This window comes from Mizuhopecten yessoensis, unplaced genomic scaffold (genome assembly GCF_002113885.1).
Source record: "Mizuhopecten yessoensis strain PY_sf001 unplaced genomic scaffold, ASM211388v2 scaffold9431, whole genome shotgun sequence".
NCBI lineage: Eukaryota > Metazoa > Mollusca > Bivalvia > Pectinida > Pectinidae > Mizuhopecten > Mizuhopecten yessoensis.
In genome coordinates this window covers 391,493-414,957 of record NW_018408044.1, presented here as the reverse complement: position 1 = coordinate 414,957, position 23,465 = coordinate 391,493, and the positions used below count along the sequence as shown (strand labels likewise).

General features: G+C 36.3%; 3 protein-coding genes across 7 annotated transcripts in view; 2 read left to right on the top strand and 1 right to left on the bottom strand.

The window, feature by feature from the left end:
- Positions 1–23,465, bottom strand: part of LOC110458105 (kinesin-like protein KIF13B) — a 333,374-nt gene that overhangs the window by 142,889 nt on the left and 167,020 nt on the right. The gene's annotated exons all lie outside the window — the stretch shown is intronic.
- Positions 8,234–17,165, top strand: LOC110458106. The gene is made up of 3 exons (XM_021509682.1): positions 8,234–10,489; positions 12,872–14,512; positions 14,784–17,165. The coding sequence occupies exons 1-3, from the start codon at positions 10,198–10,200 to the stop codon at positions 16,304–16,306; spliced, it is 3,456 nt and encodes a 1,151-aa protein (XP_021365357.1). The 5' UTR covers positions 8,234–10,197; the 3' UTR covers positions 16,307–17,165.
- LOC110458107 (mucin-12-like) overlaps positions 21,346–23,465 on the top strand; it is a 9,888-nt gene continuing 7,768 nt past the window's right edge. Inside the window, exon 1 of the mRNA XM_021509683.1 lies at positions 21,346–21,566. The gene's annotated coding sequence lies outside the window, so the exon portion shown is untranslated. The remainder of the gene's footprint in view (positions 21,567–23,465) is intronic.

The following is a 23,465-nucleotide window of genomic DNA, read 5'->3' as shown; positions in this document are numbered from 1 at the left end:
TAAAAAAAAAAAAAAAAAGTTTAGGTAATTTTCAATCCATAAACATTATCGTATTTTATCCTATTAAATATGTACTTGAGGTATTAATACTATTTTTTTTGTTTCCTTCATTACGTAACTGAATGAACATATATTGTATAGTTAGTGATATTTGTGGGGGATTAAATTTCACTATATATTCATTGTTATCAATGCACACCATAATGATCATCTTTGGGAATGTATATTTATATAAACGGACAACAAAAACATCTGTATTAATGTTTACAGATAAATAATGAAGATAAAGCAACAATTCTATGTCACATTTTACTTTATTTTCACAATCCCATCACCTAAATACAAAAGCACCACTGTGAGTGGGATACTTTTTTTAATTTCTTGCCATGTCTTACGAAATTCAATCGCTGCAATTTATTTCTGATTGTGACAACCACGACATATTAGCCCAACAAAATTAAACAATTACACGATATCTGAATATCTAACATACAAAATAACACAGGGTCAGTAAAATCCAGGTACGATCAGCTATTTACTGTAATTCATAAGACACCAATAGTGCTCTCATTCTAACCTGTGGCTATCACACCTGTTGTTTTTTTACCTGTCCTCAGGTACGTCATCTGATAAGACATTTATCACCGGCTGTCAGTAAATGTGATTACCTACCTGATCAGAGATGAATTGCCTAGATTGACTACCTGTACTACCTTTATGTAAGATACCTGTATAATGGTAATTAAGGACTGAAATGTACCTATTTAATGTGCATGTGATTTGATTTCTTAAGGTTCATGATAATCATTTAAAACACTGTTTTCCTAAAAGACATTCAAGCCAAACAGAAACCATTCTGGAATTTCTCTCATGATTTGAATTAGATGTCACACCAGGATTTGTCCCTGAATAAAGACTTTTTAACAGTTTCCCATTGGTTAACATTTCATGTAATGGTTCTGGCTGTTATACCAGGAAAGTTTGGCTGCAGTTTAATTTTCGCCTTTTTCGACATCCGTAATGAGGGCAAATTCATCATTACAGCGAATATTCGACAACAACATAATATGAATTGAAATTAAATGTGAAGGGCGAAACTAACATTGGGTCAATATGGAATTTACTGTTGAAGCGTGAAAATTTGACTTGGCGAAATTTCCCAACATGCAGTATGACAGCATTTTTGGTTGGTACATTTGTACATATTACCCCACAAAAAATAAAAATAATTGACCTGTAGCACCTGTAACATTCTAGGTAAAACTTCATCAGCCTCCTGTACTTTAAGGTAAAATTGTATACGTTACATGTAGTGCCTAATAAAACTGTTTAAATTACCTGTAATTCCAGGTAATCTTAATTAGCTACTTGCTATACCAAATAAAACTTGATAAATCACCTACATACCTGTTAGAATTTCTCACCTGCAATTACCTACATAGTTAACTTTACCAAATATTACAAGATGATGTTCTCATAATCCTGACAAATTTAAGGTGATAAAACAGACCAGCAAACTTTAAACTTGTAATATTGCTTAAAGTTCATTAAATCATTTTGGACATTTTGGACATGGTACATGTTGTTAATTTCTGTGAATTACATCACTTTGATTCCTAGATATAAAACTGATTTTAAGAATAAATTTAAAAAACTTAATTATTTTTCAAATGTGCCCTGCCATTAACTGTGTTCTACACTGTAGCCAGAAGTGAGCCCTGGAGCTTTGTCGTGATATGTCACAGGTAACAAAGTGATACCTGCACCGACATCTTCACAACTATACATCAAATCTGAGGCACTGTCATGTTATTGATAACTATCTTGTTGACATTTGTCAACTTGATGTTTGTTGACTTAAAGGGACAATTGATACATTTGTTACCATGTGCTTTGGTACAATGGAGAGACACCAGCTCAGCCCTTTAAACTTCATCCAACAATTAACTTCTGGAGATTGGAGAGATCATCACAACTCAGGCCATTCTAACTTTTTCATCAAATCACTTATGTACATTGCAAAGACAATTATCGCAAGGACCATTTTATATCTAATTCAATCATGAAATAAAATCTTTTACTTCTTCTGATTTACAAGCATAGCTTCTAGGAAATTTTACAATCAATGATCATGTTCAATAGAATGTAACCTTTAAACGACAAAAAGTTATTTATTTAAATGTGTATAAAGCAACATACATTTTTGGTATTGGTTCCATTTCATATTGAGTAATTCATAATAACAAGAATGACACGACCATATTGCTTTAAAGTAATGAAAATCAGAGGAAACTTTTCTTAAAGAACAAACTGTGAAACAAGGTAGAAGGGAGGTAACTCCATCACCATATCACAGCAAAATCAATAGCAGCTGAAATCTCACAGGACACACATTGATAATACCAACATTATTGGTCTTTGTCTTTTGATTTCAAACTTATAATTGTCAATAAAACAGACTTCTTTAACATTTCCAATATATAATTTTAATATATGAGCTGCCTGCTGTAATTGTTTTGAATATATATATGTGGAAGTTTTATCTTTGTATTCAAATTGATGGTAATCATGTTGTGGGTGAAAGCCTGCTGAATGTTGCAATATCTCGGTTCTTTAATTGTACAGGTGCCAGTGTCATGCATAAAAAGGTATCCCATCATCTAGTCCCCAGATAGTTTTAAAACCCTTACCAAAATGTGACGCTGTGGTTAGAATCGCTGAGATATATTGGCTAGCTGGCTAATTGTGAAACGTTTATAAACACACACATTATATATATCTACTTTAAACAAAGGATAAAACTATATATATTTATGTCTACTTGACTACTGTTGTTCTTTAAAACAAGTAAAATCTTTAAGAGTCACTCAGAAAAATAAACCAATCATGAAAAAAATGCCTTGAACAGGATTGGTTCATACAATATATCAGATTGACTTAAATGATGAGCAGATATCCACTATTCCACACAGAGTGTGTTCCTTCAGACAAAACTGCCACAGAAATAACACATATATCACACCTAAAGTACAGCTAAACCATCAGATAGGAACCTGTACAAATGGAAATCTGAAAATCTGGAAATAAAATCTGGAATAGAGTTAAACTTTCTGTATACATGTGATTCCAGAAACACCACAGTCCGGACCCCCACCAACACTAATTTGTAACAAGAGATACCAAAGATGGGTGTGGTTCGACAAAACTAGGGGGCGGGGTAGGTCACAAGGGAGGCCCTCATTAGCATATCAGAAGTAGGTGTCATGTTACTCCAGAATCTGTAGCCAGAGCTGCATCTGTTTTTTACCCTCATCACTGCAGGGTACAGATCTTCATTGAAACAGGAACTGTTTTGTTTGACTAAAAAAATGTAGAAGCACAGATGAAGAAACTACTGACAGACACTGATAGACAGGTTCATCCTCATTGCCTAGAGCAACTGTATTACCATGGAGTCAACTTCCTCTAAACCAAAAATTCAAACACTCTGAATTGGGCATCATACAACCATTGAGTGGACTGGCAGGGATGGATGCGAATGCTGTGTTATATTTCAATTTTATCTAAAACCATAGACCAGACAACACCATACCATTAAGAAAGCATAACCTTTACAATCAATGGTAACCATGCAGTAACATAGATATACAGCACATTTAACATAAATGCACCAATCAAGAGGAAACATACTTTGATTAAACAGAGTGCTATGTTATCATGTTATGATATGTGTGATAAGTGCCTCACCCTTCAAAGTCATTAGAAATGGAGTCTAGTAAGTACTATGTTAATTCCTGACTTCATCAGTAAAGGGGAGGGCTTATTACAAGGCGTGGGTTATCACCCGTTATATATAGTACATGGTATTGTTTACAGATAGTATACACATCTATAAAGGGGTGGGCGTATTACCAGGCATGGGTTATCATCAGTTATATATAGTACATGTTTTTGTTTACAGATATTACACACATCTATAAAAGGATGGGCTTATTAATGGGCATGGGCTATCACTTTTCATACATGATATATAGACCTGTTTACACATTACAATCCACTCTGTAAAATGTGTGGGATAATATATTGGCATTGGTTTATTAACAGTCATATATTGTATAAGGACTTGGTCCTTGATATGATACCCATATGTAAAATGGGTTGGCTCACATAGGGGAAGCAAAGTTAGTAATGGAAGAGAGTGTATATATGGCAGACAAGGTAGCTTAGTAAGAGGTAAGGAACCTTGATTTCCCTCCAAAAATTTCATAAAGATATATCTTTGTTTTCGAAATTTCAATGTTAAATGCTTGCATTCCATGTTAAGAAGCATTGGTGGGTTCTGTTGAAAATGCTATGAGATGTGTCCGCCAGGGTGTTACCTTGAGAACATGTATCCCTATTCAACGAGAGCAAGTGTGTTTCCTATTCCCTACAGTGGATGTTCAATACATGGTAAGCGTGAAATTAGGCAGAGTCCTTCTACTATCAGTCTATCCACTGCTGTGTTTGTCCTGATAACACCCCCGTCTTTCTGATAACATCCTCTGTCCCTGAATCCAGCAGTACGCTATCTCTAACACATGTTACACAAGGTGAGGTACAGCACTTTTTATCTCCCTCTCATCCGATAATTCAAAGGTGTCAAAATATAATTACGATACACAGAAATATTTTTATAGACATATACACAGAAATATTGATAAAGTCAAAAACAAAAAAAAAGACTTTTACCCCGAAAACATCTCAGTGTAAGATAGGAAGAACAGTTCCAATGCACATCATTTTTATGTAAAAATTTACATTTGGACTGTTTCCATGTTTCAAATCCCAAAACACAAATCATTTTTCATCTGTTGTAACATAACTCCATGAACAAGGAAGAACCTTGGGTATTCCAGATGTCTGGATGTACAGAGATATGTGACTGGGTGCCAAGATATTGCTCTGAATAATACTGGTTCTGACTTGATCTTCAATTGACTAAGAAAATATTACGTTCACTTTAGTGAGATTTATTACAATATTTCTAATATAATGTAGTTTTATCAATAATTGTATAAACTGTGCCAAGATTTAAAGTCAATAGTTTTTTCTTAATTAATATATACCATTGCAGGATAATGTCACTGTATAAATAGGCCTTACCAATTCAGATGACAGATATACTGGGTGCCCTTGGCATGGTTAAACCAAATGTTCAAATCAGCCACTTTATGATTGCTATGGCTCGACTATTGTCCCGATAACACCCCCGTCTTTACCAGCTTATTAGTAATTATTCTAAATTCCAAACATTCAATTTATTTGAATTCATCACAAATTTTAATGAAATTTTAATGAAATTTTATTTCATTCCTTTAAGTATTGAACTACTTTCAGTTTGCATTCATGGTCAATATAAATGTTCAATGGAACACACTATATAATTAACACATTTAATGTTTTTACAGCTTGGAAAGCATTATAGAAATAACTTAAATATCAGCTCATAAAGACAGGTTCAATAACACTACCATGCAAAAATATTTTATTCTCAATTCCATTCTTCAATACACAGAATGCTGAATCTGCATAGGAGTAATGGTTATATTATCAATGTGGATTGGAAAACATTCACATCTTATCATTTCAAAAGCACATTCACAAACTTCAAAAGCAGGAAGTTTTGATCAAGATAAACAGGTGAAGTCAAGCTAGCCATGGATCCCCTTATGGACCAAAGAGTTACATATCAATCAAACATACATAAGGGCGACTTAATTCGGATTTATATATTGTACTTCTTCATAAGCTATATACTCAAAAGTGTAACAACTAATTACACTTACAAAGCTGGCTATTCAAACTTTGTTCTACACTTACAGAACTGGGTATTCAAACTCCTTTAAATTCCCAACTTATACATTATATTCCATCAAATTTAGTCAAAAGTACAAGCACTTCAAAAGTTCAAACTACATAAATATATCAGGAAGAAATCTGACAAAATGTGCCACTCATTGACTAGTGTTTTTGCTCTACTCCAAGATCCCAGTGATATTTTACAGAGATACATCAGAAGTGGGGAAACATCTAAAGTCGGTTCTAATGGGTATTTTAAACCATCACCCTCTCAGCCAGACGAAGATGACAAGAGATTTCTAAATGTTATCCTGAATGTTTCTGACAGAAAGACACATTATCAGGCTTAAATACTTCGATGTTGTGTCTACCATTCCACAGTGCACAGCAAAGCTGTGTCGCATTTTATACGGAACAGTTTCGTTAAATAATTTGTGATAACAATGGACAATTTGTTCTAATAGATATGGCACAAGTGTTGTCTGTATACCCTCAGAGCGTCAGAATTGATTTATTTTTATTTCTTGAAGCAGACTTAAAGTTATTTCAAACTTTTAAAAGTATTTTAACACTTCTGAAATTTATTTACGAGATAATGGTGACTGATGTATAATTGGGGTGGGAATGGATGTAACAGTAAACTCCAGCAGGGTCTGTGGTCTCTTTTAGATTTCTATTTGCCGATCCCCATCTTATCCAGGTCACTGTTCTTCAGCTGATAAAACAAATTGTCAAAATTTTGTCTAATAAAAAGCCTGGAGTGCCAGCTCCCCTGTAAAAATTAGCTAATAGATTTGTACTCCGTGGCAGAGTACAGAGCAACGAGCGCACCTGTTTGTGCCATTCAGTGTTTGTATATCACAAACTTACATGGAGGAGAAAGAAGTCACTGTTTCAATGTCTCTGTGTTTTTTAAACCGGGTGATTGTCAGTGAAAATTGGCCGAGGAAGAAACTTGAAACTTGAAAGCTTTGTACTCTAAACTCCTAGGGTCATTGTTCTAAACCTTTTTTTTCGTTTTACTATTTCAGGTAATTTTCCAAATTGAATGCAAATTCTTTTCTGGTTATTATAATCATGTACCGGAATGTCCCTAGCAATAGACGACCTCCATACTTTACATTTCCATGTCTGATTCTACACACAAGCTAACTTTAAGCAAGATGTGGTTTCAATTAAATCTATATCCATGTATTTGCGGAATCTTAGTTCCAGGGAGACTCTTAATCTAAAGATAATTTTTATGCCAGGATTTTCACCCCAGTGATTTCAAGTTCCCACAGTTGGGTTTCCCAGGGAGGGTCAATACCCAAACCCTCCACAGTCTCACCAGTGGCACCAAGCTCCCAGATAATATTCCTCATGGTAAAATGATAAACAGAAAACTTGATCAAAGTTAAAAAAAACCTGCAACATCTTTCAATCAGTCCACATCATATTTCCTAAGATATTATGAATGAAAGTGAAACTAAAATTAGCTGTTTACAATCAAAAAGATAAACTTTCCCCTTTATTAAAATAAGAAATACCTTACAATATAATTTTCCAAAAAATTATTAATGTTACAATTTTTACAAATATATTTCATATATCCCTGTATTTGTTACCACAGATGAACTATTGTTTTATACTTAAATTTACACATTACTTTGGTTTTATATCGTGTAACTTAGGCAGATACTTTTCTGAACTGATAAACTATCTTTGTACAATGTTTTTCCTACACGTGTATAGTGAAGAACAGGGACGTTATCTAGGTGAGAATGAAGTTATACAGTAAATAAAGATAGCACCTACTCCACAGAGCATGTATTCAAATTTCATCCAACATTCCACTTTTTTCTACCATTACATATTTATTTTAAAATCTCAGTAAATAAAATTCTCAAGGAGAAAAATAAATTACAAAAGATAAGCAACATGTCTCCAAAAAGACTTGTATTCGTAATGGGTTTTTTTTGCCTTAAGATGTTTACCACATTTTTGATGTATTCTACATCCAGGGTGTGAGATAGTTCCTATTATGTATTGCCTGTGAGAGCATGTATCTTTAAATTTTTGACAAATCTCTGACATGTTAGCTACAACAGTACACTTGATACGCCATAGTAATCTGAAAGGATCCCCGCCGTCATAGCAACTGAGTTCATAGGTCCAAAGTCACACGAATGTTTCAAAGAAAATTTTTGCTGAGATTGATTCAAGCATGAAATTCTGTAGAGACTGAAGTTAATCATTATGTGTGTGATTTGAAGTGATAAAATCAAACCATCCCGATTATTTAGAGTGACTCGCCCTTGTATCCAAATAAAACAGAAAGATTTAACAGGGAAGGGAGAAAAACACAGCAGCCGATTAAAACAGGGAGGGGGCTTAAGGCAGGAGGGGACAGGAGCATCATGATTCGGAAAGTTTGAAAGAGAGTTTGAGAGTGGAACTCTTTTAACGCGATAACCCCCAGAAGCAGTTGGCTGCTGCGTTCAGCCTGCTTCCTCAGTCAGAGATACCACTTGGGTTTGTTCGTCAGTGCTACGGAACTGTGAGTCATGACTCCAATCGTGTAACTGTCTCTCCATGGATTGAATGTCTTTGAAACTTCCAGCTATGAAAAGTTTGATAAAATAGGAATCTAACTACAGAGTCTGTACATTTTCCATGGAAACTTACGATATCTACAGAGGAAGATTCAGCAGTGTTGAGGTATAATAACGTGTGACAATACAAACTAACGACATAAAAAATCTCCGACAACTTGGCATATTTCCTGCTGTGGTAATTGGAACTGAACTATCGGTGACAAAGACATCAGTGTTTTACTGGAATACTTCAAAAACTACCAACATTTCAATCATTGGAATGACAATAAAGAATGACGATAACCGTTTTTTACCACTTAGATGTGCTGCAGTAATTAAACGCAGTAAGGTCAGTAATTGCTCAGATGAAAACAACACTGGTGATATGAAGTAATGTAAATGTTACTTGTTATCTCAATGAACTGTGGAACAAAGTTAATTATTAGATATGTCATGAAATACAAACACCTAATTAAGACCCCAGAAACAGCAAATATGGGGTGAATCTTAGGGAAAAAAATCTTCAGAGAAGGAATGGAATGTGTTGGTTTTATCTAATAGCGGACTTATTCTACGAACAGATATTTTTTTCACCCAGCATGGCATATGACTTTATATTCACAATGGAACCAAGGCCATCCTAAACTTTTCCATCGTCCTAAGACAATTTTGAGGGCTTAAATTTCCGTCAGTAAGGAGAATCCTGGATCATCATACTTTGTGAAGACAAAACTGTTTAGTATGTAAAGGTCATACAGATGTTTAACAAAGATATGAAAAGAAAATGCCTAATTAATTATGATTTGAAGGAAGTTCAAATGGGAACAGTTAACCTACAGCTATGGAAGATATAAAAGAACACTATTAACATTTATTATAAGTATTACTCTACAAGGTCTGTATCGATGGTTACAGGGTTATTCGATACAATGGCAGAAACTTTTTAATCTTTTGTGAAAAAGTAATGTTATACATCTTGATGATGTAATGATTTAATTGACAACTGAACATATCTGATGGTAGAAATATCACTAAACTGTTACCCAATGACAGCTGTGATATGATATTGATGATAATGTGCTGACAAATGTTTGGTGCCAGACATTAACATACTCAAGCTCTTCCATACAGGAAATGACTGCAAGTTTTCAGGAAATTTTCCAACAATCACTTACCGTATTATGTGCAATAAATCTGTGACAAAGAGACAAGGCTGACAGTTGAAATTGAAATGTGATGACCTCTGGTCATTGATTTATTGACCCCTGACCTCGGTCAGTGATAGTATTGACTTTAATGGCGTGAAAAATGATGTCAGATGATAATTTTTACCTGTGAATGTCAGCGGGACCGCCGACCACCTCTGACCCTAACCCCAGTCACATGTGCGCTCAGCCGTGACAACAAGACAAAGGAGTGCTACAGATAAATGATGGACCAGGGTCACACTTCATTAGGTATAAGTTTCATGCGTGATTAACTGATCAGTGAGGAGGTTAACCATTGTTATAACAGTACAGGTTGATGTCATTTACAAATATTAATCGGAGGATTACATGCTATTTCTTTCTGGAACACTTTTGAAATATTTCGTGGATTGATAAGTGTTGATATTCCTGGACAAAATGTGATATATTTGTGACATTATTGACTGATATATCCGATCCATTTTCATCTTTACTCGTAATACAGGTGAAACTTGTGGACGGAATCGATAACTTAAATACTTGAGATACAACAGTTATCTCCCCTGGTTTATATATTTTGACTTTATTTAAACATGATCAAACTAAAGAAAAGATGGATACTTTTCTCCGTGGATTTAACAAAATTTGTGCCAATTCTAATTCTTCTACAACAACAGTTTGGAAACTCCGTAGCTTCTACAACTAAAAGGACCCCTATTCAACAACCCCCACAAAATTACGAAGGTCAAGCACCTTGGCAGAGAAGGTCTTCACAACAGTATCCACGGTACCAGGAGCCTCGGAATGGTGGTAACAGGAACCAGGATATCCCCTGGGAACAAGAACAGTTACTACCCATGCAAGGATACCAGGGTCGTAACCAAGGTAAATCTCCAAGGTCATTCCTGAAATTCTACCCAGATGATCTGAAGAACAGAAAACCTACTAACCCCGACCAAAATCAAGGTATAAAACCTTAAAGTATAATTTAATTTAACAATCCTGCCAATAGCAAGAACCCTTAAGTTTAGTACATAAAACATATCTTGATCATTTTTTGGCTTCAAATCAACACTTAATTACGTATGTACTGTTAAACCTTCCACAGCACTAAGCTAAATACCTCCAACAGAATACTAGCCCAAATCTTACTATTGCTTTTTATTTAAGTTCAATTTTGATTCAGTTTAATTTTGTATGTTTTTTTAGGTCCTATTAACAGTTTAGGTCATTTAAAGGTGGATTTGGGGTTCAAACTTAACTTCATAACGTACGTACTTTCATATTAAATAGGGAGTGGTGCTCTACTCCAGCATGAATCCGTCTAATTTGTATATACTATACTGTGCCAACATGCACAAGAATCATCAAAGAAAATTTATCTCATATCATTTTTTCCACCAACTGTATAATTGATATAATCTATTTTCATTTTTGTTGATAACACCTAAAACAGTCTATGAACACAATAGGATCGTACACTAGGGTCACACCATAATAAACATTAATCAGGGGATGTGCCAACATACACAATCATGTTTGAAAGTTGTAGAAAGGATCCAAAGTTATCTAAGTGGTTTGGTAGAATTATATATCTTATAGAGCTGTAATGTAGGCTTTCCGACCCGATACCATATGTTTAATGCAGAAATCTGACAATATTAATATTGACATAGAGACAAATCCTACCACGGAGGCAGTTTCTCCACTATGGTTACAGTAGGGGGGTGTATTCTCAGATAACATAGGATCAGCCCAGACTCTACAGAAACATGGAATATCATGAGTCACAACAAACTCTTCACAATACTTAATGTATGGCACATTAGCTCAGACAAACATGCCAATTACGACAAACTCAAAATACTTGATATTTTGGCCGAATGCTTAAGATAAATCAGTCATAACTCCTCGTCTGGAAATTCATGACGAGTATGTAAGTAGTTATAATCTGTAGCTGTCAAGCAAAGGCTGACACTTCCTGAGTATATGTTACTGTAATAGTCCCATCCCAATCCCTCCACCCCACCCCCCCCCCCCCCNCTAATATTCTCTTGTTTTATGGAAACAAAGGCAAAAATAATTAAATCAGTGAAAATGTTTTACTGTAAAGAAACTAAAGCAATATTAGAGTATACACACAGATGATTCGTAAGTAATATTCGTCATCCTTGTTTAACTCATTCACCCCTACATTTTTAAACTGGACTTGCCCAGTCTTTGATTTGGTATTAGGTTCAAATGTGACTTAAGGGATGAATGGGTTAACCGCTTTTTTATTTTAAAATAAGTATTTTTTATAGATAAATATAGTTACTTTTACAGTTTTACAAATAGTTTTAATAAAGAAATAGTCTTCTTAATTTAATATTCCTAAATAATATTTCATTACCAAGGAAATCTAAGAAAGACATCTGACGCTGATCCAGAGTCTATAAATTATAAAAATGTCAAAAAAGTTTTGTACTGAGAAATAAAGAAAAGTGAAATATAAAATAAGTTAACAAACTGTAATATTATGTGAGTATTGTAAGTGTTTGTCCAGTAGCTTAGTTCAGTACCCACATACTGTGTTATAGTACAGTGTGCTGTACAGCCCTAGGTGTTATTCCATCAGACCAGTAGCTGTGACTTTTGTTTTTATTTTTGTTGGTGCCTGGGGGTCTTACTTCATGTAATGAGCCGATTAACTACAAGAATGGTTCATTATACTTTTATTGTGAAGGAATACATTCAGTAAAAAACATTAAACAAGCAAAGTATCTAGGAATGCAAACATGTACACACATTCATTATAACCTTTAACATATTAAAAACTACACTATCATTTATTAATAATATTAAAATCAAAAACAAATCTTTATTTACAAAATGTGTCTAAAAATACGAAAAATATGATATGTTTATACTTTGTCCTTTGGTGGAGCTCTACCTGAGTACTGGATACAAGGACATTTTAGTTGCAGTTTAACTTTCATCTTTTTCACCTTCCTTAATGAGGGCAAATTTATCATGACAGCAAATGTTAGTACACAACATGCAACAAGTTGTAATTGCATGTGAAGGGTGAAATAAACACTCGGCGGGCATGGCTTTTATAGACAGTACCTTCGTACAGTAGCTACCACTGTTTCCTCCAACAGTTTATTGACCGACCACTACCTACTGAACGTTGAACCATCCCGTCCTGAGTTGGTTTTCCAATACATTATTTCATCATGATGTTCTCTATGAAATTTCCTAATATACACCACCTCTATTCTACAGGTACACAAAACCCGCCAGGCAGCAGTAAGCTGGATGTTGATGCCATCCGAAAGGAAATGTCTAACAAAGAAATAAGTCTACGGGAAACACAGCAACTTCAAGCTCAAAGGGGAGGTAATCAAACACAATGGGGACGGAACGCAAAAGGAAATCAGACAGCTTGGAATGGTGAAAGAACTAATCAAGGAAGGAGAGGTCCACCAACAGCACCTCCATATTGGTATGATAGGAACTACGAGGGTTCCTACCGGGGACGTCCATACAAAGGGGGAGGAGACACAAGACCATATCCAGATGAACGATACAGATTACGGCCACCGACCTACCCTCCTCCCACCTATCCTCCAGCCTATGACCAAGGAGGGCCCGGCAGAGGAGGAGGAGGACAGGCTCAAGGAACCAGACAGGGTCCAAGGGGTTTGGACAGGGGAGGACCTTACAACAACAGGCAAGGAGGGGGCTACTACAACCAAAGGGACTATCCTAATTATGGTCCAGGTCCAGGACAAGAAGTTAGAGGCAGGGGAGCTATGGCTCGAGGGAGTGGAGCTGGCAGTGGTGTCGGCAGTGGACACCTCCTGATGGTGGACCCAGACCTGCCTGATCCTCTCGATGACCACTGGCAGAGAATGCAGACCCACAAAGCATGGGAACTCATGAATGGTGGACCAGGCAAGGGGCCAGTTCCACCCCCATTTGTACCGCGGAGACGGTGGGGGGACCGAGGTGAGATCCCTGGGGGACCTACCACCCTACCCTGGCCCAATATGGACAAGAGGCCGCCCCAAAACACAGGGAGGGCCAGGATCTGGGCAGGGGAAGGTTCGGGGTCCATCAACGCAGGATCAGGGAGAGGTCAGATCTGGGGTGATCAATGGCCATCAAGATCCAACAGAACTGAACTGTTAAATGGAACTGTCAACAACACAAACATCACAGGGAATTCACCAACCATGAAGGAGTTCCAGGGAAACCCTCAGTCAAGTGGCGGACAACAGACAACTAGAGGGCGGACAATGCCGCCACCCCCACCCCCCACTGATCTTCTACACAACAGTCCTTTCCAAACGCAAACACTACAGAACAACAGAGACCTGTGGGATCGCAGGATGCAACAGCTGGCAGCCTGGGAGAGACAGCAACGCACAGGGAGTGGTCCTCTCCCCTATCTACCTCCAGAGCGACCAGACTCACAGAAGGAGGCAAAGAGAGAGGAACAAGAAGACAGATTAAAAGGTAAAAATACCTGGCCAAATCAGGGACAGATACCAGATGGCTCAAGGACAAGGGCTGGGTCAGAGTTCGGAAGGTCAGGAGTCAGATTTCCTGAGGAAGGGAGAGGACAGCCACCTTTGAAGTTGTCAGACCTGAGTCCATCGCTGGCCACCATCGTTAGAAACATGACACAAGGACAAAACCCAAGACCGATACAGGGAGGACGGTTTGCCCCGAATCAAGACCCCCGTGAGAGGCCAGCGATGACACATACTTTCCCACCTTACCAGCAAGGTCTGGAAACAAGAAACCAGTTCACAGACTTACATGGTGGTGTCATACCTAGACAAGGGGACCAACTCCAAACAGCTAACATTCCAATGCGGTGGCCATATGCAAATAGCGGAAGCCAGAAAGCCTTTATAGGTAAGTCCCAACATTACATACCTGTTGATTCATTCAACATTTACATCCGATAGAATCTGTAGTAATAATTCACGATTATAGATACATTTATGATGATTTTAATGTAAATTACACTGAAAGAATGTTACCAAAGTTAATATTCATGATAAATATGAATTGTGATAAAAAGCAACAAATAACAGATGAGCATTATCATAATACCATTGGGATTATACAACTTTTAATACAAATATAAAGTCTTTTCAAGCTCTGTATTTTTTTAATTTATCAGGTGAAAGTAATCAAACCAAGGTAGACAACCAGACAGACCCTGATGGACCTGTGGGACCTGAAGGCCAGCAACAGCTCTCACAGGAAGGGTCCATGCTTGGCCCCATACTGTCCCGCGCTAAACTGGGTGGCTTTGACATTGATCACGAACAAGAGTCAGAGTTGGAGACGGAGGACAGCAGGCTGCGGAAGATCATTGTTGGCATGTACATGGAGAAGTTGGCTATTAAGGAAGGGGAAGGTGGCTCCGGGAATGATCCCTTCAAGGCTGCAATGGCTGATGTCAACTCTACCCTCTGGTCAACACTTCAAAACATATCCAACAATAGGGACAATATGAGAGGCGGTCAGGGAATGAGGGGAAGTCAAGATACTGCTCCCACACGATCTGCTGCAGCCTGGATCCCAACCGACAGACAGAGGATTTGGGGTGGTCCTCGACAACCAAGGCCAAATCAAGGTCAAGGACAGAACCGAGGTCAAAGTGGAGCTTTTGACAGAAGGTTTCCTCCAATCAATCCAATGTCTGGCAGGGTAGTTCCACACATGGATACAGTATTACAGAGACCTACCGGATTGCCCACTGCAACAGGAAGAGGTCTAAATCCGTTAAGAGGTCTAAATCCTTTACTCGTTAGGGGAGGTAACTCTAAAACTCCTACAACAGTTCATAACCAACAGCCTCAAACATGGCCACAGTCTAACAGAGGGCAGGGCAGTCCTCCACCCAGACCAGCCTACAACCCTCACAATCCTCGAGACGTGTTTGTACCTCAGGGTCAGTATCCACAGACCTATAATCCCCGGGCGTACGATCCTCGACAAGTGTACAATATCCAAGGTCAGGATAAGTTCACTGTGGCGCCCCCTGTCACACCTTCACCTCCTCAAGACACCAACAACAACGATCAGAATCAAAACAATGATCAAAATCAAAACAATGACCAGAATGAGTTAGAAGAAATCTTACCTGTGGGCACAAAAATTCTTCCAAGTCACATTCCAAAAATTTTAGCCATTCTCAATGTTACAGTTCCCTTGACAAAACCTCCTGTAATTGTTGCATCTCAAATAGATGGTGTACAACCTGGTAACAATAACGTGCCAGCACGAATGGTCAACATTCCTGGGCCGACAGAGGAGATACAAACAGCGACAGAGTTCTATGTACAGGAGGCGTCAACTGCAAGAACTATAGTTATAGAGGGAACTTCCTCTGCTTTCGGTATAATTGTTGGATGTCTGGTCGCCTGTGCTGTGGTAGTAGGCCCTGGTGTCTGCATAGGATGTAGGATGAGGCAACGCTCAAAACAGCGGGAACTTAAGAAAGCTGCAGCAGCCGCAACAAGAAACGAGGAAAGCGGAATCATGGAAGCAATTATTATGAGTGAGCTAGGCCGCAGTGCCTTATACGGAGAGGATAGTCATACCAGAGGAGCAAAAAGTAGATCTGAATCCGGAACGTTTCATGAACTCCAAACCTTACGATCAGGACGTTCCTCGCCCACCATCATTGTGCACTAGAATTGGTGTTTGATTCCAATTTTCTAACTTACAATGAAATGTAATTATGATAGGAAACACGTTTTGCTGTTTACATGGACTTATCACTTTTGATTTTGTGGATTTGTGGAAGTAAGGAATCCTATGATGCCTTCACGTACATTAATTTGTAATAGCAAACAACTTCTGCTGAAAGTACGGACATAATAAACACTTATTTTTTTGTTGATTTACAGGAGAAACAAACTGAAGTGCCTTAATTTTTTCTTTTAACACCTGGTAAAGTATTTCTTGTAAATTTTTATTTGGAAAGCTGTGGAATATTTTTCAGGATATGTGTGTCATTACTATTTTCAGACAGACAAGTGTTGATGTTTACCACTGTAAACAATAAGACAGATGTTGTCCCGGATGATATTGTGATGCTTTAATATATATCAAGGGTGCTGTATATCGTAGAGGATTTAACTTAATGTAGAGTAGTACCCTCAATCGTAATTGTACAGAAGTTTTCGTTGGAACATTATGTCTCTTGAAAATTTACTGATCAAATCAGACAAGATTATCTCCCTTTGTTTAATCTTGATAATCATGGTTTCATCCTAGATGAAGATTAGAATCTCATTTTATCATCAAGCTATATTTTTTCACATATAACGATGAAATGATTTTTAACATTAACCTGGCATTGATTACAAAGGGAGATAAATCACAACAGACATAGTCTTCCTCCAAATAAGGAAATTAATAGGTAACAATGTATTTGTTTATAACATGATACACTATGTTGGCTTATGGTGTCAATGACCTTTGAACTGTTGCCTTAATTAACAACAGAGTAGATATAAAATGTGAAATTGCCATTTTAATAAAATGTAACAAATTTCTTGGATTTGTTTTGGTTTTATATTTTGGTACAGAAGAGGGGTTGAGGGAGGTATAGAGGAGGTTATGGAGAGGGGCTTACAGCAGGAGGAGGGCATCAGTGGAATTAATCTATTTAACTCATTCACCCCTGAAATTTTATAATGAACTATCCCAACCTTTGAACTGGAAGAGTTCTAATGTGTTTTCAGGGGAGAATGAGTTAAAGTAAGAAAGGGAGATTGACAGGAACATAAATTACAGACAGCAGACTGACTGACACTGATCACTTGAAATTTCACCAACTTAACAGAATGTGCATAACATCATTATAGTCATCTGTGACAACTGATCATAACCTGTTTACCACCACACACAGAACTATCAGAGTGCTAGGCTTAAAATCCTAAATTTGTTTTCCCTTGACCAACTCTACCTCAATTTTATTTGGTAAAATAGGTTCCAGTCATATCTATAGGAAAGATAGTTTGGTTTGTATAAGTTTTACCAAAGTTCAGAATTCACAACAAATAATTAACTAATTAAAATTTTATCATCAACAAATTTCGGGAGGAGTAATCTAACTCGGTGAGAAGAAATAGTCTGAGATAGAAGTATACCTGATGTGTAACCCTTTAGACTTGTTAATATATGTTCATGTCTTGTCAACAAAATGTGTTGAAATGAAGTTGATTGGATATATTAGTATAGAGCAAACAAATAATATTTTAGTTTGGGCTAAATTACAGTCAATATTTTTAACCAGTTGAATTTAATGTATTTATACATAAATCTTTGAAAAGTTTCGAATTAATTGACTCTAGAGAACCAGAGTAAAACTATATAATATTGGTTTGTAGTGCTACAAAAATATATCTATCGGTAGCTAAGCACAACTATTAGTTTTGATTCCGTCCGAAACAGCTTCATCCACTTTCCTAATCTCCTTTCCTTTCCTTGTTGAGAGAAACATTCTTTGCACAGCTGAGAAATATCTAACACCAACTTTTTTTGTCATAGTTTTAAAATCATCCACATGACAATCACCACGTCATCCTAATGGATGGTAGTTATAAACCCATCACACCCAGCATCTCATACAGATCACCTTCCCTGTCAGGCAGTCTCTAAGTACACCGCTACAGAATGTGGTGAGAAATTTATGAGTCTGTATGTCTTCAAAAACTTTAACATACACCAGACCTGACCACATTCCTTTATACCTACAATACCAAACAATTTTCTTCACAAAATTTTCTACATTTCTATAAAAAAAAAATCTGAAATGTATCTTTTTTTAACTTCCAGAGTAACCCTATCATGGTTCCACACTGCATATACCATTTTTCGTTTTGACCCTACTAATTCTTTTTTACCCTATCAGTGTTCCATACTTATTTTTTGCTTGTTTTTAGATATCTTTAATTTCCTTTGGTCAAAATGCTTTTCCTTTTCCTCCACCACAAATAACCTTTTATTGCATGGTTATACAAATAAAACATTTTTTACCACTAAATTTACATATATGCAATTAATACTGTACAGTAATGTTTCGTTAAGTCTAATACCCGTATGATAGCGACAAATATTAGGTAGTTAGGACAGTTGACATTTTTTATAGGGCTGTGTGTAATTTTATCCCCACAAAACACACCTGAGGAACAAACCTATAAAAGTTCAAACAGGCAGAATCAACGTTCTATACAGAGTAATCAATATCTGAACTAATGTTTGACTAAAACAGATTTGTTCTAAATAGCAGGAATGTTGGTTAATACATTCCACTTTCACAACCTGACCACAATAATAATAATAAATTGATTTCCAACTCAGGAATCAGTAAAAAAAGAAAATACGACAGAAAGTATAATGGTGGGATATCATGCATGTTTGAAACATGTCAGAGTAATATTACAGACTCCACATTCCCCGTCACACCCTCAGTCAACTGATAGAAGGGAGACAACTCTTAGTACACTATCAAGGACAATCTGTCTCTACTCTCTAGTAGATTTTTTCAATCATTGAATCTACTCTCAAGCTGATTTTTTTTTTTTTAATTATTGAATTTACAAACCCATTGGCAGGTTTCTAAATAGTCAATAACCGTCAGCAAACATTGTTACACAACACATGCTAATGATGTACAAACCCATTAGACTGTCCTCTATCATGTTTATATACATAAATAGACCTGTTATCCAATACCGGTATTGAACAGATTGTATTGACTACATTATAATTTAAATGTTAACCATCTACTCAAAGAAAAAGTAACATACTGTTGCTTTCAATTACATTTAAAACAGTCTTTACAACAATATTATCTCGCTGCACATCGAGGGTGAGGTAAGTCTGGACAGACAAAAGATCTACGTGTATTATTGACAATCATTGGCTACTCAGAAATGCTACAGCTAAAAAGCAAATTAGATATTACTTTTTTCTTAAAAACTGTTAGAGGATCTAAATCAGGAATAACCTTGCCTATGACTGGTTACTGCCTGTAGTATTTAGAATGAAATTCACCAGTTTGGTGTGAATATAAATGCTACGTATATTGATTTTGAACACAAGCAAAAAGTAAACAAAAAGTAAAACAAGAGGCCCATGGGCGTTAACGGTCACCTGAGTCCTACAGTATTCATTTTTGTTGTTGAAATATGTACCAATTTGAGTAAAAAATAGTTAAGTATAATGTTAACGATGGACGACGGACGACGAGGGACGAAAACGGATAGCAATAGGTCACTTGAGCTAAAGCTCAGGTGACCTAAAAAAACTGCACTGTTTGCTTGACAAAGGAAACAGGTGCTCTGAAAGCTTGAAAAATATGGTTTGAGTTACTGTTTCTGTTCAAACCAGACTTAGCATTTATTTGCGGTAGTATGTTGATTTCAATTAACTGTTAATTTCAATTATACACTGCTAGTGTTCATAAATCACCAAAATCACTATCTCTGCTTAACTGAACAGTTCATTGAACCACTAACTCCTAAAGGTTGGACAGGATAAAAACACTTTTTAGCCTAACTTATTGTATAATTTATAATGATGAATTACCTCCCTTTAAAAGTTCAGTAAAAATAATCAAAAGTTAGCCAATTCAAAAATATTATTCTGGATTTATAGTTTTAACATTTGCTTCATAAAGTACATTTCAGAAATGTATGGGCTGATTGAATTTAATTTCAATTGAAATTTTAGAAAAATATTAGATGAATATTAAACAAGTATTGGCCATTGTGCCCCACATCTGGACCAACTTTTATATAAAATCTAAACAATGGGGCATAACTCTGTAAATAGAAACTGGACATCAGCATCTCAGTAGGAAATCACATTCAAGTTTTGGTAATAGTAGTAACAGAGTATATGCCATATACCCCCCACCCCCACCAACCACCCCTAACCCCACCCCAACCCAGACGAACAAAGGGCTGTATATCTTAATATATAGTTGGGTGTTTGTTCACTACAAAAACAATTATTTTCTTTATATATTGTTATTCAATTCCAAATTTATTAGACTATATCTTAACCATTAAACCCAGTATATCATGCAGTTATGTATATCCCAATTAAGTTAAAACTGGTTCAAATATTTATTCAGTCTATATATGGCATCTGCTACAGACTCTCTGCTACAATAGCCTCCTCCCGTTACCCAATCTTCGTCACAGAAAACGATGTATGCATACTGTCATGAAAATGAATCGCCGGGAATATTTACTTTTCAATATTTTTATGAAAACCTGGTCACCGGAAGAGTTCCCAGGTTCTAAATGGAATTTTTATTGATAAAAAGATTTTTTAATTTTGTTTTACGGCACTAATCATTTTAAGTTGGTTTGGGTTTATTCAATAAAATCAGACAATAGTTTGCACTTGATAGTCAGGTAAACATCCCTAAGTAGGAGATAGGTAGACCATGGGATGCTTTCCAGATTATGTTTTCACCCAAGGGATTGTATATAAACCTGCGTGAATTATTTACTCTATGGCCATCATGGCTTCATTGTGTTGCGCTACGGGATGCTGAACATGCCGAGTGCTCCAGTTTACAGTCATAATTGATTAAAAGGATAACATAATTTTTTAATACGATCCTGGCAATATATCGTAAGTGCCTGTCAGAGTCCTGTATCACAATCAACCAAACTAATATCGCATCACTAACGATGTCGACAGGTAAATTTAATATATTTGACAAATTCTCTACATGTCGCCGAGTTGCCAGGCAAGAGACACTGGTAAACATTCAGACGGCCCGAGGAAAAACTATTGCACTTTGTCATCTGTAATGAATGGCATGAGCATGTCATAGCAAGTGGTATGGATTAGCAAATTAAACCTTGAGCAGAAACAGCCTACCTGTAATTGTGTACAGGGTAATTCACAAGATCAGATGTTAAAGGTAAGAGTTTATTGCTGGGACTTCCAGCTCAATCTTTTGAGGTTTTAGCTACTGAAAAATGGTCCGGGAAAAAAAGGCTTTTCATGTCATGTTTTGCTTAATATCGCTTCTTTTTCTCTGAATCACAGGCTATATAAAGTGGATATCTTTATTTCTCTGTAATATGTCTGTAAAACATATCCAACCAAAAACTACAACATCAACACTCATCATCTATATCATGACTTGTGTTATCTGCTGTGGGTTGTTATGTTTAAGGATTAAAAATGAAAACTACTCTATCTTAAATTACATTACAAAGAAACCTGTTAGATTATGTGAAATTATTGCTATGAAAACGAAATTGGTATCTTTATAAAAGATAGCCTGTTGGTAGAAAAAAAAATTCAATAGGCTTAACTCACAAGAATTTGTGTTAATTTCAAACTGTTGCATAATGAAAAGATATGTCGGATTACATCCTTACAATGATGAACCTTAGCAGGCAACTATAAGTGGCAGGGTCATTATTGACAGTGAGGCAGGTGTTATATTCGTACCTTATAATATTGTTTATGTAACATACACAAGTGTGACAAAATTTAGACCTTTGGGATATGACAAAATTTAGACCTTCGGGATATGACAACATTTAGACCTTTGGGATATGACAAAATTAAGACCTTTGGGATATGACAAAATTTAGACCTTTGTGGTTATGACAAAATTTAGACCTTTGTGGATAAGACAAAATTTAAACTTTCGGGATATATGACAAAATTTAGACCCTCAGGATATGACAAAATTAAGACTTTCTCGATATGACAAAATTTAGACCTTTGGATTATGACAAACTTAGACCCCCGGGATATGACAAAAGTAAGACCTTCGGGATATGACAACATTTAGACCCTCAGGATATGACGAAACTTTTGATATATGACACAATTTTAAACCTCGGGATAAGAACTTTCTGATTTGTACCTCAATACAGGGCATGTCCCTTCATTTGTTTTGGTAAAATGTCCAGACAAAGTTATATACAATAGCGGAGATCACTCCAAAGCATTAGTGACATTAACAGAATTACAATACATTGACCATATACAGGGGAAAACTTTAAGGATCCCCGTACCACTGCCAAAAAATGTAACTAAGTATTGGACACTGTCTTTACAAGCATGACTTTATATATAGCTTTGATAAAACATATATAAAATTTATTAAAAGATGAAATAAATCAAATATAATTAACAACCTTGTTCTGAGTGTAAAAAAGACACTGCCGGGCTGGACAGGCATTTATCCCTGAACTTAATACTTCTTAACTGATTGACCTATTTGGTTGACGAAAGTATCCTGGCCTAAATATTATACAGTTACATCGCGACTGAAGTGGAATGTGACTTAAACCAATGTGACAATGTGTGGACTACATTGTTACACATCTGTAATACCAAACTATCACCTGATATATGGGTTAATTTAAGTATTAACTTTGAACACCTGATTTTTTCCATAAAGTCTACCTCTACAGAACCCTGAACTAAAGAATAATTTATTGATTTTTCATATTCATCACTAAACAAAACAGTACCAGTCTTTACTGGGTACAAAACACAAAAATCATCAAAGAAATAAAATATCAAAGTGACGAGAATTAGAACCACAATCAATGACATAACTGGTACAATAACAAGAGGCCCAAGGGCCTTAGCGGTCACCTGAGTTATATCATAGGTACTGGTAGCTTTATTTTATTGTTTAGATGTGATGTGGAAATCAGCATGTAAACTAAGTGAAATACAATACTTGTCATGTCATCAATGGATAAGAATTTGAAAATATTGGTAAATGTTCCCTTTGGGGCCCCGCCCTAGCCCCTGGGGATGGGGCAGGAATCCTAATTTTACAAAGTAA

Excerpts from the sequence above, each read along its gene's own strand:
- LOC110458106 (XM_021509682.1), top strand. The coding sequence starts at position 10,198 with ATGATCAAACTAAAGAAAAGATGGATACTTTTCTCCGTGGATTTAACA. Across the intron at positions 10,490-12,871 it reads ATACCAGGGTCGTAACCAAG|GTACACAAAACCCGCCAGGC; the intron begins GTAAATCTCCAA and ends TCTATTCTACAG. Across the intron at positions 14,513-14,783 it reads AAGCCAGAAAGCCTTTATAG|GTGAAAGTAATCAAACCAAG; the intron begins GTAAGTCCCAAC and ends TTAATTTATCAG.